The 11,052-nt window shown below is 45.5% G+C and overlaps 2 protein-coding genes across 2 annotated transcripts in view; one reads left to right on the forward strand and one right to left on the reverse strand.

The window, feature by feature from the left end:
- LOC103383404 (angiopoietin-related protein 5-like) overlaps positions 1-90 on the forward strand; it is a 3,551-nt gene extending 3,461 nt beyond the window's left edge. The window contains exon 7 of the mRNA XM_025058456.1: positions 14-90. Within this exon, the coding sequence (XP_024914224.1) occupies positions 14-90 (77 nt within the window). The remainder of the gene's footprint in view (positions 1-13) is intronic.
- Positions 91-555: 465 nt separating this feature from the next.
- Positions 556-11,052, reverse strand: part of pex6 (peroxisomal biogenesis factor 6) — a gene marked incomplete at its 5' end in the record, with an annotated part of 19,932 nt that continues 9,435 nt past the window's right edge. Inside the window, 14 exons of the mRNA XM_008316502.3 lie at positions 556-834; positions 938-1,077; positions 1,369-1,446; positions 1,598-1,714; positions 1,811-1,919; positions 2,028-2,089; positions 2,218-2,423; positions 2,681-2,798; positions 2,895-2,971; positions 3,276-3,462; positions 3,608-3,813; positions 4,009-4,114; positions 4,233-4,366; positions 4,611-4,734. Of these exons, the coding sequence (XP_008314724.2) occupies positions 698-834; positions 938-1,077; positions 1,369-1,446; positions 1,598-1,714; positions 1,811-1,919; positions 2,028-2,089; positions 2,218-2,423; positions 2,681-2,798; positions 2,895-2,971; positions 3,276-3,462; positions 3,608-3,813; positions 4,009-4,114; positions 4,233-4,366; positions 4,611-4,734 (1,801 nt within the window). The remainder of the gene's footprint in view (positions 835-937; positions 1,078-1,368; positions 1,447-1,597; positions 1,715-1,810; positions 1,920-2,027; positions 2,090-2,217; positions 2,424-2,680; positions 2,799-2,894; positions 2,972-3,275; positions 3,463-3,607; positions 3,814-4,008; positions 4,115-4,232; positions 4,367-4,610; positions 4,735-11,052) is intronic.

Genomic DNA, 11,052 nt, shown 5'->3' on the forward strand with positions numbered 1-11,052 from the left:
CTCGGGGCTGCAGTGGGACAGGTGGAGGGGCGGAGGGTCGTACTCCCTCAAGGCCAGCAGGATGATGATAAAGCCGTCGACAGCAGCTGAATATTAGCCAGGTAAGTGCTAACATCTCGCTTGAAAAGTACTCGATGTTAAGTACCTTAAGTTAGTCAAAAAGTACCCACAATTACTAAAAAAAAATTCCTTAAGTTTAAGCTATAATTTTCCACTGCTGATAGTTAGACAAAACAGAAGTAAATGTTAGTTCAATTTGAATAGCCCAAAGTTCAACAGTTGAACCAAACAGAACGAAATGGCAAAAAAGTTACAAATTAGGGATAAATGAGTAAAAATGGTGTTTAAATATAAACTAATTCCCCCTGAAAAAGTTAGATGTTAAAGATACGATGACAAAGATGGTATAACACTAGTAAAAACATGTAAAATTAAATATGTGGTTGTTAAAGACCAAAAAACTAGTAGAAACAACTAAAACTAGCTATAGATTTTTTTTTTTTTTACATTTTTCTACTTTGTAGATTATGGAAAAAACCCATCAAAACATCATAAGTTAGTATTTGTATAAAATGTTTATTCAAAATATTTTATACATATTCCTGAGTTTGTTACATTTCACTGTTACTTTGTACATTTCTTTCCATAATTACATAAATAATTTACTGCTTCATGATGTGACGTCTCTCCACAGTTCTCATGTGGCAGCCAGCTGCTGCTGCACGGCTCTGTACCGCAGCAGCTCCTGCTCCGATACTGACGGTTTGAAGTTTCCTAAGGCTGCGGAGAAATCCTCAGCACAGAGGAGGAGGGGCGTGTCCTCCGAGTCCACACCTGGGAGAGGGGAGAGGGGGGAGGGGATAGTGGTGGTGGGGGGCAGAGAGTTCAGAGTTTCAGTATTTATTTTATGCTTTAAACCTTTTTGCTTCTGATTTACCTTTTACTATGAGGGAGATTTTCCTCTTGATCGCTGATGTCATGGCGTCTGAACAGAGGGCGTAGAGGTCAGCCCCCGTCATGTGATCTGGACAGCTGTTTACCAGCAGCTCCAGGTCCAGGCCGGGGTCCAACTGGAACCTGGAGGCAGCAGGATATTCATATTTACCTAGCTTGTTTACTGACAACAAGAGAGAGTGGTTACCATGGAAACAACTGACTCTGACAGGTGTAAATGCTAGTCTGAACATACTATGGATTTGTCCCCCTAGTGGCAGGAATGTTAGACCCCAAAAACATAACAACAACAACAATACAATCTGACCCTCCCAAAAAAATTGCTAGTGCATTTCAACCTTACAGGTCAGTTGTTTTCACCAGATTTGGTTTCAGTTGTACAAAGTGTGTGTGTGTGTGTGTGTGTGAACTCACTTCCTGGTGATGGCCTCAAGTACTTGTAGCTGGGAGGTTTTATCCTTGTTGACTCCTACGTAAACCAACTTGTCAAACCTGCAAAGACACGAATCAAGACATTAAAGTGTTTGCTGGACAAATGCTGCCTCGTGTGGTTACTTTCTGTCAGTGCAGTAAAAATGAATGAGTTACTTTTTAACAGATTTAGACCAATTAGTGAAGTGTGAGAGAGAGCTAAAGGACTGACCTTCCTGGTCTCAGCAGTGACTGGTCCAGGAGGTCAGGACGGTTGGTGGCTCCGATCACAAAAACTCCAGACGCTGAGTCTAGACCGTCGAGCTCAGCCAACAGCTGCGACACCACCCTGTGGACAAAGATATACGAGTATTTAATATAAGTGTTCTGAGTGCAGGTTTGTTTAGCAACATAAAAACAAACTGCCCCCCCCCCCCCCACAAACCTGTCCATGACTCCTCCAGAGTCTCCACTTCGCCCCCTGCTGGGAGCCAGAGAGTCGAGCTCATCAAAGAAGATGACACAAGGAGCCGCTGATCGAGCTCTAAAGAACACTGAACGATAAAAAAACAGTTTTAACACAATTTATCATCAGTTTGTAATCTAATTATCTGGTATTGGTACACACAAAACAATAAGAGGGTTGAAGAATGGACACAAACCTTCTCTGATGTTCTCCTCACTTTGACCCACGTACATGTTGATCAGCTCTGGACCTTTGACGCTGCAACAACAAACAACAACAAACAAAAACATCAGTTTCCTAACGACATTGATCAATCTTAATCTTCATAAACCAACATCTGAACAGCCCTCAGGTAACACCACTGAGAGTTGGTGGAAAGTTCTAACCTGAGGAAGGTCATGGAACATTCCGTGGCCACGGCTTTGGCCAGCAGTGTTTTCCCTGTTCCGGGCGGTCCGTACAGCAGGATCCCTGTGCGGCTCAGACCCAGAGACAGAAGCTCTGGACGTTGCAGAGGAAGTTGAACCGTGTTCAGGATCTCTTTCTTCACCTGCTGCAGACCCCCGACATCCTCCCACCGCACATTCGGGATCTGAGATGGAGGTTCAGAAGATGATGACAATGACAATCAGTGCATGATTTTTCACAACTTCCATAGAAGTCAATGCACATCTTCATTAAATTTTGCTAAATCTACAGAGAATTTAATTTAGTCTTCGACTACATGGGATGCATATTAATGTGTATTTAATGATCTTTGAAGTAGCAATAGTTAGTAGCAATCTGCTAACTTTAAAAATCACTACTAACATTGAGATTCTCTGCAAAGACAGCATAAAAGAACCTCACCTTTGGGGCTCCAACAGCTTTGGACTGAGCGTCCTGCAGAGTCTCCAGTGCTGAGGTAAAGTCCTGGTTCTGGATGGTCACACCGGTCTGGCACAGGTCCTCCTCCTGCAGTCGGCCACTGCACAAAACACAGAATGGTTCCTATTAAGATCTTCGTTGAATAAAATATATATTTTTTTTTATTTAGAGAAAAAAATCAGTCACATCTTCTCACCAGATGAGCCTCAGTCTCCTACAGGCTGCTCTTCCTGCCTCGGCCACCAGGGCTCTGAGATCCCCCAACACAAACCCCTGAAAAAAACGAAAAAATAAAAATCACATCAACAAGTTTGTTATGTAGAATGTGTTTCTGAGACTTAGAAGTAACATGTAGCTTTATTACAGTGAAAAAAATATTTAATCCTGAGCCAAAGAAATCTTTAAAGATAAGATGTTGCTTTTACTTAATATACAGGCTTTACATATATATTTATTTATATATATATTTACACAGTGTAATGGATAGCCTAGCTACCCTTGCTAATGGCGCTGACATGTTTTTAGAACACTGTCATAATGAGCAATAATATTTAATAAATGCAGTAATGTGTCGTACCGATGTGAGCTTGGCGAGTCTCTCCAGACTGACATCCCTCCCCAGGTGGAGGTCATAGGTCAGGCCGACCAGCATTGAGCTCCGCTGCTCTTCAGATGGACTCTCTAATGCCACCTGATGCACAAACGCTGTCACAACACCAGCAGAGAGATCCCGAGGTCTGCAAACGGTTCCCACCACCACCACACTGAAACACAACATAAAACATGTTGATCTAGAACTTCTGTAGCGCCACCTAACAGATATTTGAAGGTATTCCAGCCAAACCATAACACAGTAACAATTATGGCAGTGGACCTTGGTTACTGTACGAGAGTGAAATGGACACCCACCTGGTGGGGACACTGCTGAGCAGCTGGCAAAGTGACGCACTGACTCGGCTGTCCTCCTCGCTGGCTCCACCTTTGGGTTGAAGGAGTAGATGCAGGTTCCTGAGCAGCAGCATGCAGGGCTGCACGGCCGCAGCTTTCTGGAACACTGATGCTAACTTCACCTCAGAGGCAGCAGAAGTGTCGGCGCACAAGCCGACACAGTCCACCTGTTCACAATAGAAAAAAAAAAAAAGAGTTTAGAGAAAGAATCAATACAGAAAAGGTGCAGAGTTTAGACAGAAGGAATTTTTTTCTCATGAAAATGAGGACGAAAAACATTTATCAACAAATTTCATCTCGGGACTGAGACGAGACAATGACGAGCTAAGAATAAAAGCAGAGAAAAAATGTATTTCTCTCACCTTCAGCAGGTGGAGGTTCAGTCTGCGACTAGCAGCACTGACCACGATCACTTTTCCACTTCCTGCTGGACCATGAAGGAGGACAGTACAACTGGACAGAGATCTACTGTAATGACAACACACACAAACACTGTTTACTCACATGAACATGTCCCATCATGCCTTTCTCTCTGTGATAGGCTCTACAAATCAGGCCAATCAGATTCTACGTCTCTTTTCTGTACCTGTGGTGAAGGTGCGGCAGAACAATTCCACAGAGGTCATCAACAATCTGGTGGAGACCTGGAGGAGACAGAGAGGTCCCCAGAGACATTCCATCCACCAAGCAGCAGGGGGCAGAGCTGTTGGTAGATGCACCCTGAGTAGACAAAAAAAAACATTTGGTGCTGAGTCAACACATGACTTTTATCAGCCTAAACTCAGACAAACCAGAGTTAAGAAGCTAAAACACACGTATCTGATCATTAAATCTAGTTAATGACTATAAATGACTTCGCTTCTAATGGTAATTTGTTTTGATACTAACCAGCTAAAGGTAACCTCATACTGTGTCAGTGATTATTTAGCCGTCTTATACAGTACTGTCGTAGGTTAAAGCTTACCATGTAGAGGGAAGTGTGAAGTCTGTCGGCCAGGAAGGCTCCACAACTTCCTCCTCCATCTTTATCATCTTCTCCTCCCCCTGGTGGACAAACCTTCTGTACTTTGAAGAACAGCACCGAACACCTGTTAAGATGTCAGACGTCAACGTTTTTTAATTCAGGTTCAGGTTAATCAAATATACGTTAGCAGGCGTTTTGTAGATAATGAAAGGTGTTTTACCAACTGAAAAACATTAATAACTAATACAATCAACATCTTCCTCAATGACCTTGAAGAAGTCTTCTTTTTCTTTCAGCTTTGTCCCTTTTTTCAGGGGTTGCCACAGCAAATGATGGATTTCCATCTCTCCCTGTTCTCTGCATCTCCTCCTCTGACTCCAACTATCTGCATGTCCTCCCTCACTGCATCCATATATCTCCTCTTTGGCCTTCCTCTCTTTCTCCTCCCTGGTAGCTCCATCGCTAACATTCTTCTACCAATGTATCCACTGTCCCTCCTCTGCACATGTCCAAACCATCTCAATCAGGCTTCTCTAGCTTTTTCTCCAAACCTTCCTGTCTGTGTTGTCCCTCTAATGGCCTCATTCCTGATCCTGTCCATTCTTTTGTCATTCACAATTGGTCAGTTTTTGAAAAATTTTGAAAAAAAAAATTTTAAAAAAAAAAAAAAATTTCTGAAAAAAAAAAAATTTTAATGAAAAAAAAATTTTAAAAAAAAAAAAAAATTTGAAAAAAAAAAAAAATTTCTGAAAAAAAAAAAATTTCTGAAAAAAAAAAAATTTGAAAAAAAAAAAAAAATTTGAAAAAAAAAAAAAAAAATTTCTGAAAAAAAAAAAATTTCTGAAAAAAAAAAAATTTGAAAAAAAAAAAAAATTTCTGAAAAAAAAAAAATTTGAAAAAAAAAAAAATTTTTTTTTCATTAAAATTTTTTTTTTCAAAAAATGTTTTTCCAAAAAATTTTTTTTTGACCAAGTGAGCTCAGAGTGAAGACCAAGCAACCTCCAGGTGATCTCAAGTGATGACCAAGTGAGCTCAGAGTGAAGACCAAGCAACCTCCAGGTGATCTCAAGTGAGCTCAGAGTGAAGACCAAGCAACCTCCAGGTGATCACAAGTGATGACCAAGTGAGCTCAGAGTGAAGACCAAGCAACCTCAGGTGATCACAAGTGATGACCAAGTGAGCTCAGAGTGAAGACCAAGCAACCTCCAGGTGATCACAAGTGATGACCAAGTGAGCTCAGAGTGAAGACCAAGCAACCTCAGGTGATCACAAGTGATGACCAAGTGAGCTCAGAGTGAAGACCAAGCAACCTCAGGTGATCACAAGTGATGACCAAGTGAGCTCAGAGTGAAGACCAAGCAACCTCCAGGTGATCACAAGTGATGACCAAGTGAAGACCAAGCAACCTCCAGGTGATCTCAAGTGAGCTCAGAGTGAAGACCAAGCAACCTCCAGGTGATCTCAAGTGAGCTCAGAGTGAAGACCAAGCAACCTCCAGGTGATCACAAGTGATGACCAAGTGAGCTCAGAGTGAAGACCAAGCAACCTCCAGGTGATCACAAGTGATGACCAAGTGAAGACCAAGCAACCTCCAGGTGATCTCAAGTGAGCTCAGAGTGAAGACCAAGCAACCTCCAGGTGATCTCAAGTGAGCTCAGAGTGAAGACCAAGCAACCTCCAGGTGATCTCAAGTGATGACCAAGTGAGCTCAGAGTGAAGACCAAGCAACCTCAGGTGATCACAAGTGATGACCAAGTGAAGACCAAGCAACCTCCAGGTGATCTCAAGTGAGCTCAGAGTGAAGACCAAGCAACCTCCAGGTGATCACAAGTGATGACCAAGTGAGCTCAGAGTGAAGACCAAGCAACCTCAGGTGATCACAAGTGATGACCAAGTGAAGACCAAGCAACCTCCAGGTGACCTCCAAGTGACCTCAGAGTGAAGACCAAGCAACCTCCAGGTGATCACAAGTGATGACCAAGTGAGCTCAGAGTGAAGACCAAGCAACCTCCAGGTGATCTCAAGTGATGACCAAGTGAGCTCAGAGTGAAGACCAAGCAACCTCCAGGTGATCTCAAGTGAGCTCAGAGTGAAGACCAAGCAACCTCCAGGTGATCTCAAGTGATGACCAAGTGAGCTCAGAGTGAAGACCAAGCAACCTCAGGTGATCACAAGTGATGACCAAGTGAGCTCAGAGTGAAGACCAAGCAACCTCCAGGTGATCTCAAGTGAGCTCAGAGTGAAGACCAAGCAACCTCCAGGTGATCTCAAGTGAGCTCAGAGTGAAGACCAAGCAACCTCCAGGTGATCACAAGTGATGACCAAGTGAAGACCAAGCAACCTCCAGGTGATCACAAGTGATGACCAAGTGAAGACCAAGCAACCTCCAGGTGATCTCAAGTGAGCTCAGAGTGAAGACCAAGCAACCTCCAGGTGATCTCAAGTGAGCTCAGAGTGAAGACCAAGCAACCTCCAGGTGATCTCAAGTGATGACCAAGTGAGCTCAGAGTGAAGACCAAGCAACCTCCAGGTGATCTCAAGTGATGACCAAGTGAGCTCAGAGTGAAGACCAAGCAACCTCCAGGTGATCTCAAGTGATGACCAAGTGAGCTCAGAGTGAAGACCAAGCAACCTCCAGGTGATCTCAAGTGATGACCAAGTGAGCTCAGAGTGAAGACCAAGCAACCTCCAGGTGATCTCAAGTGATGACCAAGTGAGCTCAGAGTGAAGACCAAGCAACCTCCAGGTGATCTCAAGTGAGCTCAGAGTGAAGACCAAGCAACCTCCAGGTGATCTCAAGTGATGACCAAGTGAGCTCAGAGTGAAGACCAAGCAACCTCCAGGTGATCTCAAGTGAGCTCAGAGTGAAGACCAAGCAACCTCCAGGTGATCACAAGTGATGACCAAGTGAAGACCAAGCAACCTCCAGGTGATCACAAGTGATGACCAAGTGAGCTCAGAGTGAAGACCAAGCAACCTCCAGGTGATCACAAGTGATGACCAAGTGAGCTCAGAGTGAAGACCAAGCAACCTCCAGGTGATCACAAGTGATGACCAAGTGAGCTCAGAGTGAAGACCAAGCAACCTCCAGGTGATCACAAGTGATGACCAAGTGAGCTCAGAGTGAAGACCAAGCAACCTCCAGGTGATCACAAGTGATGACCAAGTGAGCTCAGAGTGAAGACCAAGCAACCTCCAGGTGATCTCAAGTGAGCTCAGAGTGAAGACCAAGCAACCTCAGGTGATCACAAGTGATGACCAAGTGAGCTCAGAGTGAAGACCAAGCAACCTCAGGTGATCACAAGTGATGACCAAGTGAGCTCAGAGTGAAGACCAAGCAACCTCCAGGTGATCTCAAGTGATGACCAAGTGAGCTCAGAGTGAAGACCAAGCAACCTCCAGGTGATCTCAAGTGATGACCAAGTGAGCTCAGAGTGAAGACCAAGCAACCTCCAGGTGATCTCAAGTGAGCTCAGAGTGAAGACCAAGCAACCTCCAGGTGATCTCAAGTGAGCTCAGAGTGAAGACCAAGCAACCTCCAGGTGATCACAAGTGATGACCAAGTGAGCTCAGAGTGAAGACCAAGCAACCTCCAGGTGATCTCAAGTGAGCTCAGAGTGAAGACCAAGCAACCTCCAGGTGATCACAAGTGATGACCAAGTGAAGACCAAGCAACCTCCAGGTGATCACAAGTGATGACCAAGTGAGCTCAGAGTGAAGACCAAGCAACCTCCAGGTGATCACAAGTGATGACCAAGTGAGCTCAGAGTGAAGACCAAGCAACCTCCAGGTGATCACAAGTGATGACCAAGTGAGCTCAGAGTGAAGACCAAGCAACCTCCAGGTGATCACAAGTGATGACCAAGTGAGCTCAGAGTGAAGACCAAGCAACCTCCAGGTGATCACAAGTGATGACCAAGTGAGCTCAGAGTGAAGACCAAGCAACCTCCAGGTGATCTCAAGTGAGCTCAGAGTGAAGACCAAGCAACCTCCAGGTGATCTCAAGTGAGCTCAGAGTGAAGACCAAGCAACCTCAGGTGATCACAAGTGATGACCAAGTGAGCTCAGAGTGAAGACCAAGCAACCTCAGGTGATCACAAGTGATGACCAAGTGAGCTCAGAGTGAAGACCAAGCAACCTCCAGGTGATCTCAAGTGAGCTCAGAGTGAAGACCAAGCAACCTCCAGGTGATCTCAAGTGAGCTCAGAGTGAAGACCAAGCAACCTCCAGGTGATCACAAGTGATGACCAAGTGAGCTCAGAGTGAAGACCAAGCAACCTCCAGGTGATCTCAAGTGAGCTCAGAGTGAAGACCAAGCAACCTCCAGGTGATCTCAAGTGAGCTCAGAGTGAAGACCAAGCAACCTCCAGGTGATCACAAGTGATGACCAAGTGAGCTCAGAGTGAAGACCAAGCAACCTCCAGGTGATCACAAGTGATGACCAAGTGAAGACCAAGCAACCTCCAGGTGATCACAAGTGATGACCAAGTGAGCTCAGAGTGAAGACCAAGCAACCTCCAGGTGATCACAAGTGATGACCAAGTGAGCTCAGAGTGAAGACCAAGCAACCTCCAGGTGATCTCAAGTGAGCTCAGAGTGAAGACCAAGCAACCTCCAGGTGATCTCAAGTGAGCTCAGAGTGAAGACCAAGCAACCTCCAGGTGATCTCAAGTGATGACCAAGTGAGCTCAGAGTGAAGACCAAGCAACCTCCAGGTGATCACAAGTGATGACCAAGTGAGCTCAGAGTGAAGACCAAGCAACCTCCAGGTGATCTCAAGTGAGCTCAGAGTGAAGACCAAGCAACCTCCAGGTGATCACAAGTGATGACCAAGTGAAGACCAAGCAACCTCCAGGTGATCACAAGTGATGACCAAGTGAAGACCAAGCAACCTCCAGGTGATCTCAAGTGAGCTCAGAGTGAAGACCAAGCAACCTCCAGGTGATCACAAGTGATGACCAAGTGAAGACCAAGCAACCTCCAGGTGATCTCAAGTGAGCTCAGAGTGAAGACCAAGCAACCTCCAGGTGATCACAAGTGATGACCAAGTGAGCTCAGAGTGAAGACCAAGCAACCTCCAGGTGATCACAAGTGATGACCAAGTGAGCTCAGAGTGAAGACCAAGCAACCTCCAGGTGATCTCAAGTGAGCTCAGAGTGAAGACCAAGCAACCTCCAGGTGATCTCAAGTGATGACCAAGTGAGCTCAGAGTGAAGACCAAGCAACCTCAGGTGATCACAAGTGATGACCAAGTGAAGACCAAGCAACCTCCAGGTGATCTCAAGTGAGCTCAGAGTGAAGACCAAGCAACCTCCAGGTGATCTCAAGTGAGCTCAGAGTGAAGACCAAGCAACCTCAGGTGATCACAAGTGATGACCAAGTGAAGACCAAGCAACCTCCAGGTGATCTCAAGTGAGCTCAGAGTGAAGACCAAGCAACCTCCAGGTGATCTCAAGTGAGCTCAGAGTGAAGACCAAGCAACCTCCAGGTGATCTCAAGTGATGACCAAGTGAGCTCAGAGTGAAGACCAAGCAACCTCAGGTGATCACAAGTGATGACCAAGTGAGCTCAGAGTGAAGACCAAGCAACCTCCAGGTGATCTCAAGTGATGACCAAGTGAGCTCAGAGTGAAGACCAAGCAACCTCCAGGTGATCTCAAGTGATGACCAAGTGAGCTCAGAGTGAAGACCAAGCAACCTCCAGGTGATCTCAAGTGATGACCAAGTGAGCTCAGAGTGAAGACCAAGCAACCTCCAGGTGATCTCAAGTGATGACCAAGTGAGCTCAGAGTGAAGACCAAGCAACCTCCAGGTGATCTCAAGTGATGACCAAGTGAGCTCAGAGTGAAGACCAAGCAACCTCCAGGTGATCACAAGTGATGACCAAGTGAGCTCAGAGTGAAGACCAAGCAACCTCCAGGTGATCACAAGTGATGACCAAGTGAGCTCAGAGTGAAGACCAAGCAACCTCCAGGTGATCACAAGTGATGACCAAGTGAGCTCAGAGTGAAGACCAAGCAACCTCCAGGTGATCACAAGTGATGACCAAGTGAGCTCAGAGTGAAGACCAAGCAACCTCCAGGTGATCACAAGTGATGACCAAGTGAGCTCAGAGTGAAGACCAAGCAACCTCCAGGTGATCACAAGTGATGACCAAGTGAGCTCAGAGTGAAGACCAAGCAACCTCCAGGTGATCACAAGTGATGACCAAGTGAGCTCAGAGTGAAGACCAAGCAACCTCCAGGTGATCACAAGTGATGACCAAGTGAAGACCAAGCAACCTCCAGGTGATCACAAGTGATGACCAAGTGAAGACCAAGCAACCTCCAGGTGATCACAAGTGATGACCAAGTGAAGACCAAGCAACCTCCAGGTGATCTCAAGTGAGCTCAGAGTGAAGACCAAGCAACCTCCAGGTGACCTCCAAGTGACCTCCAAGTGAC

This window comes from Cynoglossus semilaevis, chromosome 9 (genome assembly GCF_000523025.1).
Source record: "Cynoglossus semilaevis isolate Cse_v1.0 chromosome 9, Cse_v1.0, whole genome shotgun sequence".
Lineage (NCBI taxonomy): Eukaryota > Metazoa > Chordata > Actinopteri > Pleuronectiformes > Cynoglossidae > Cynoglossus > Cynoglossus semilaevis.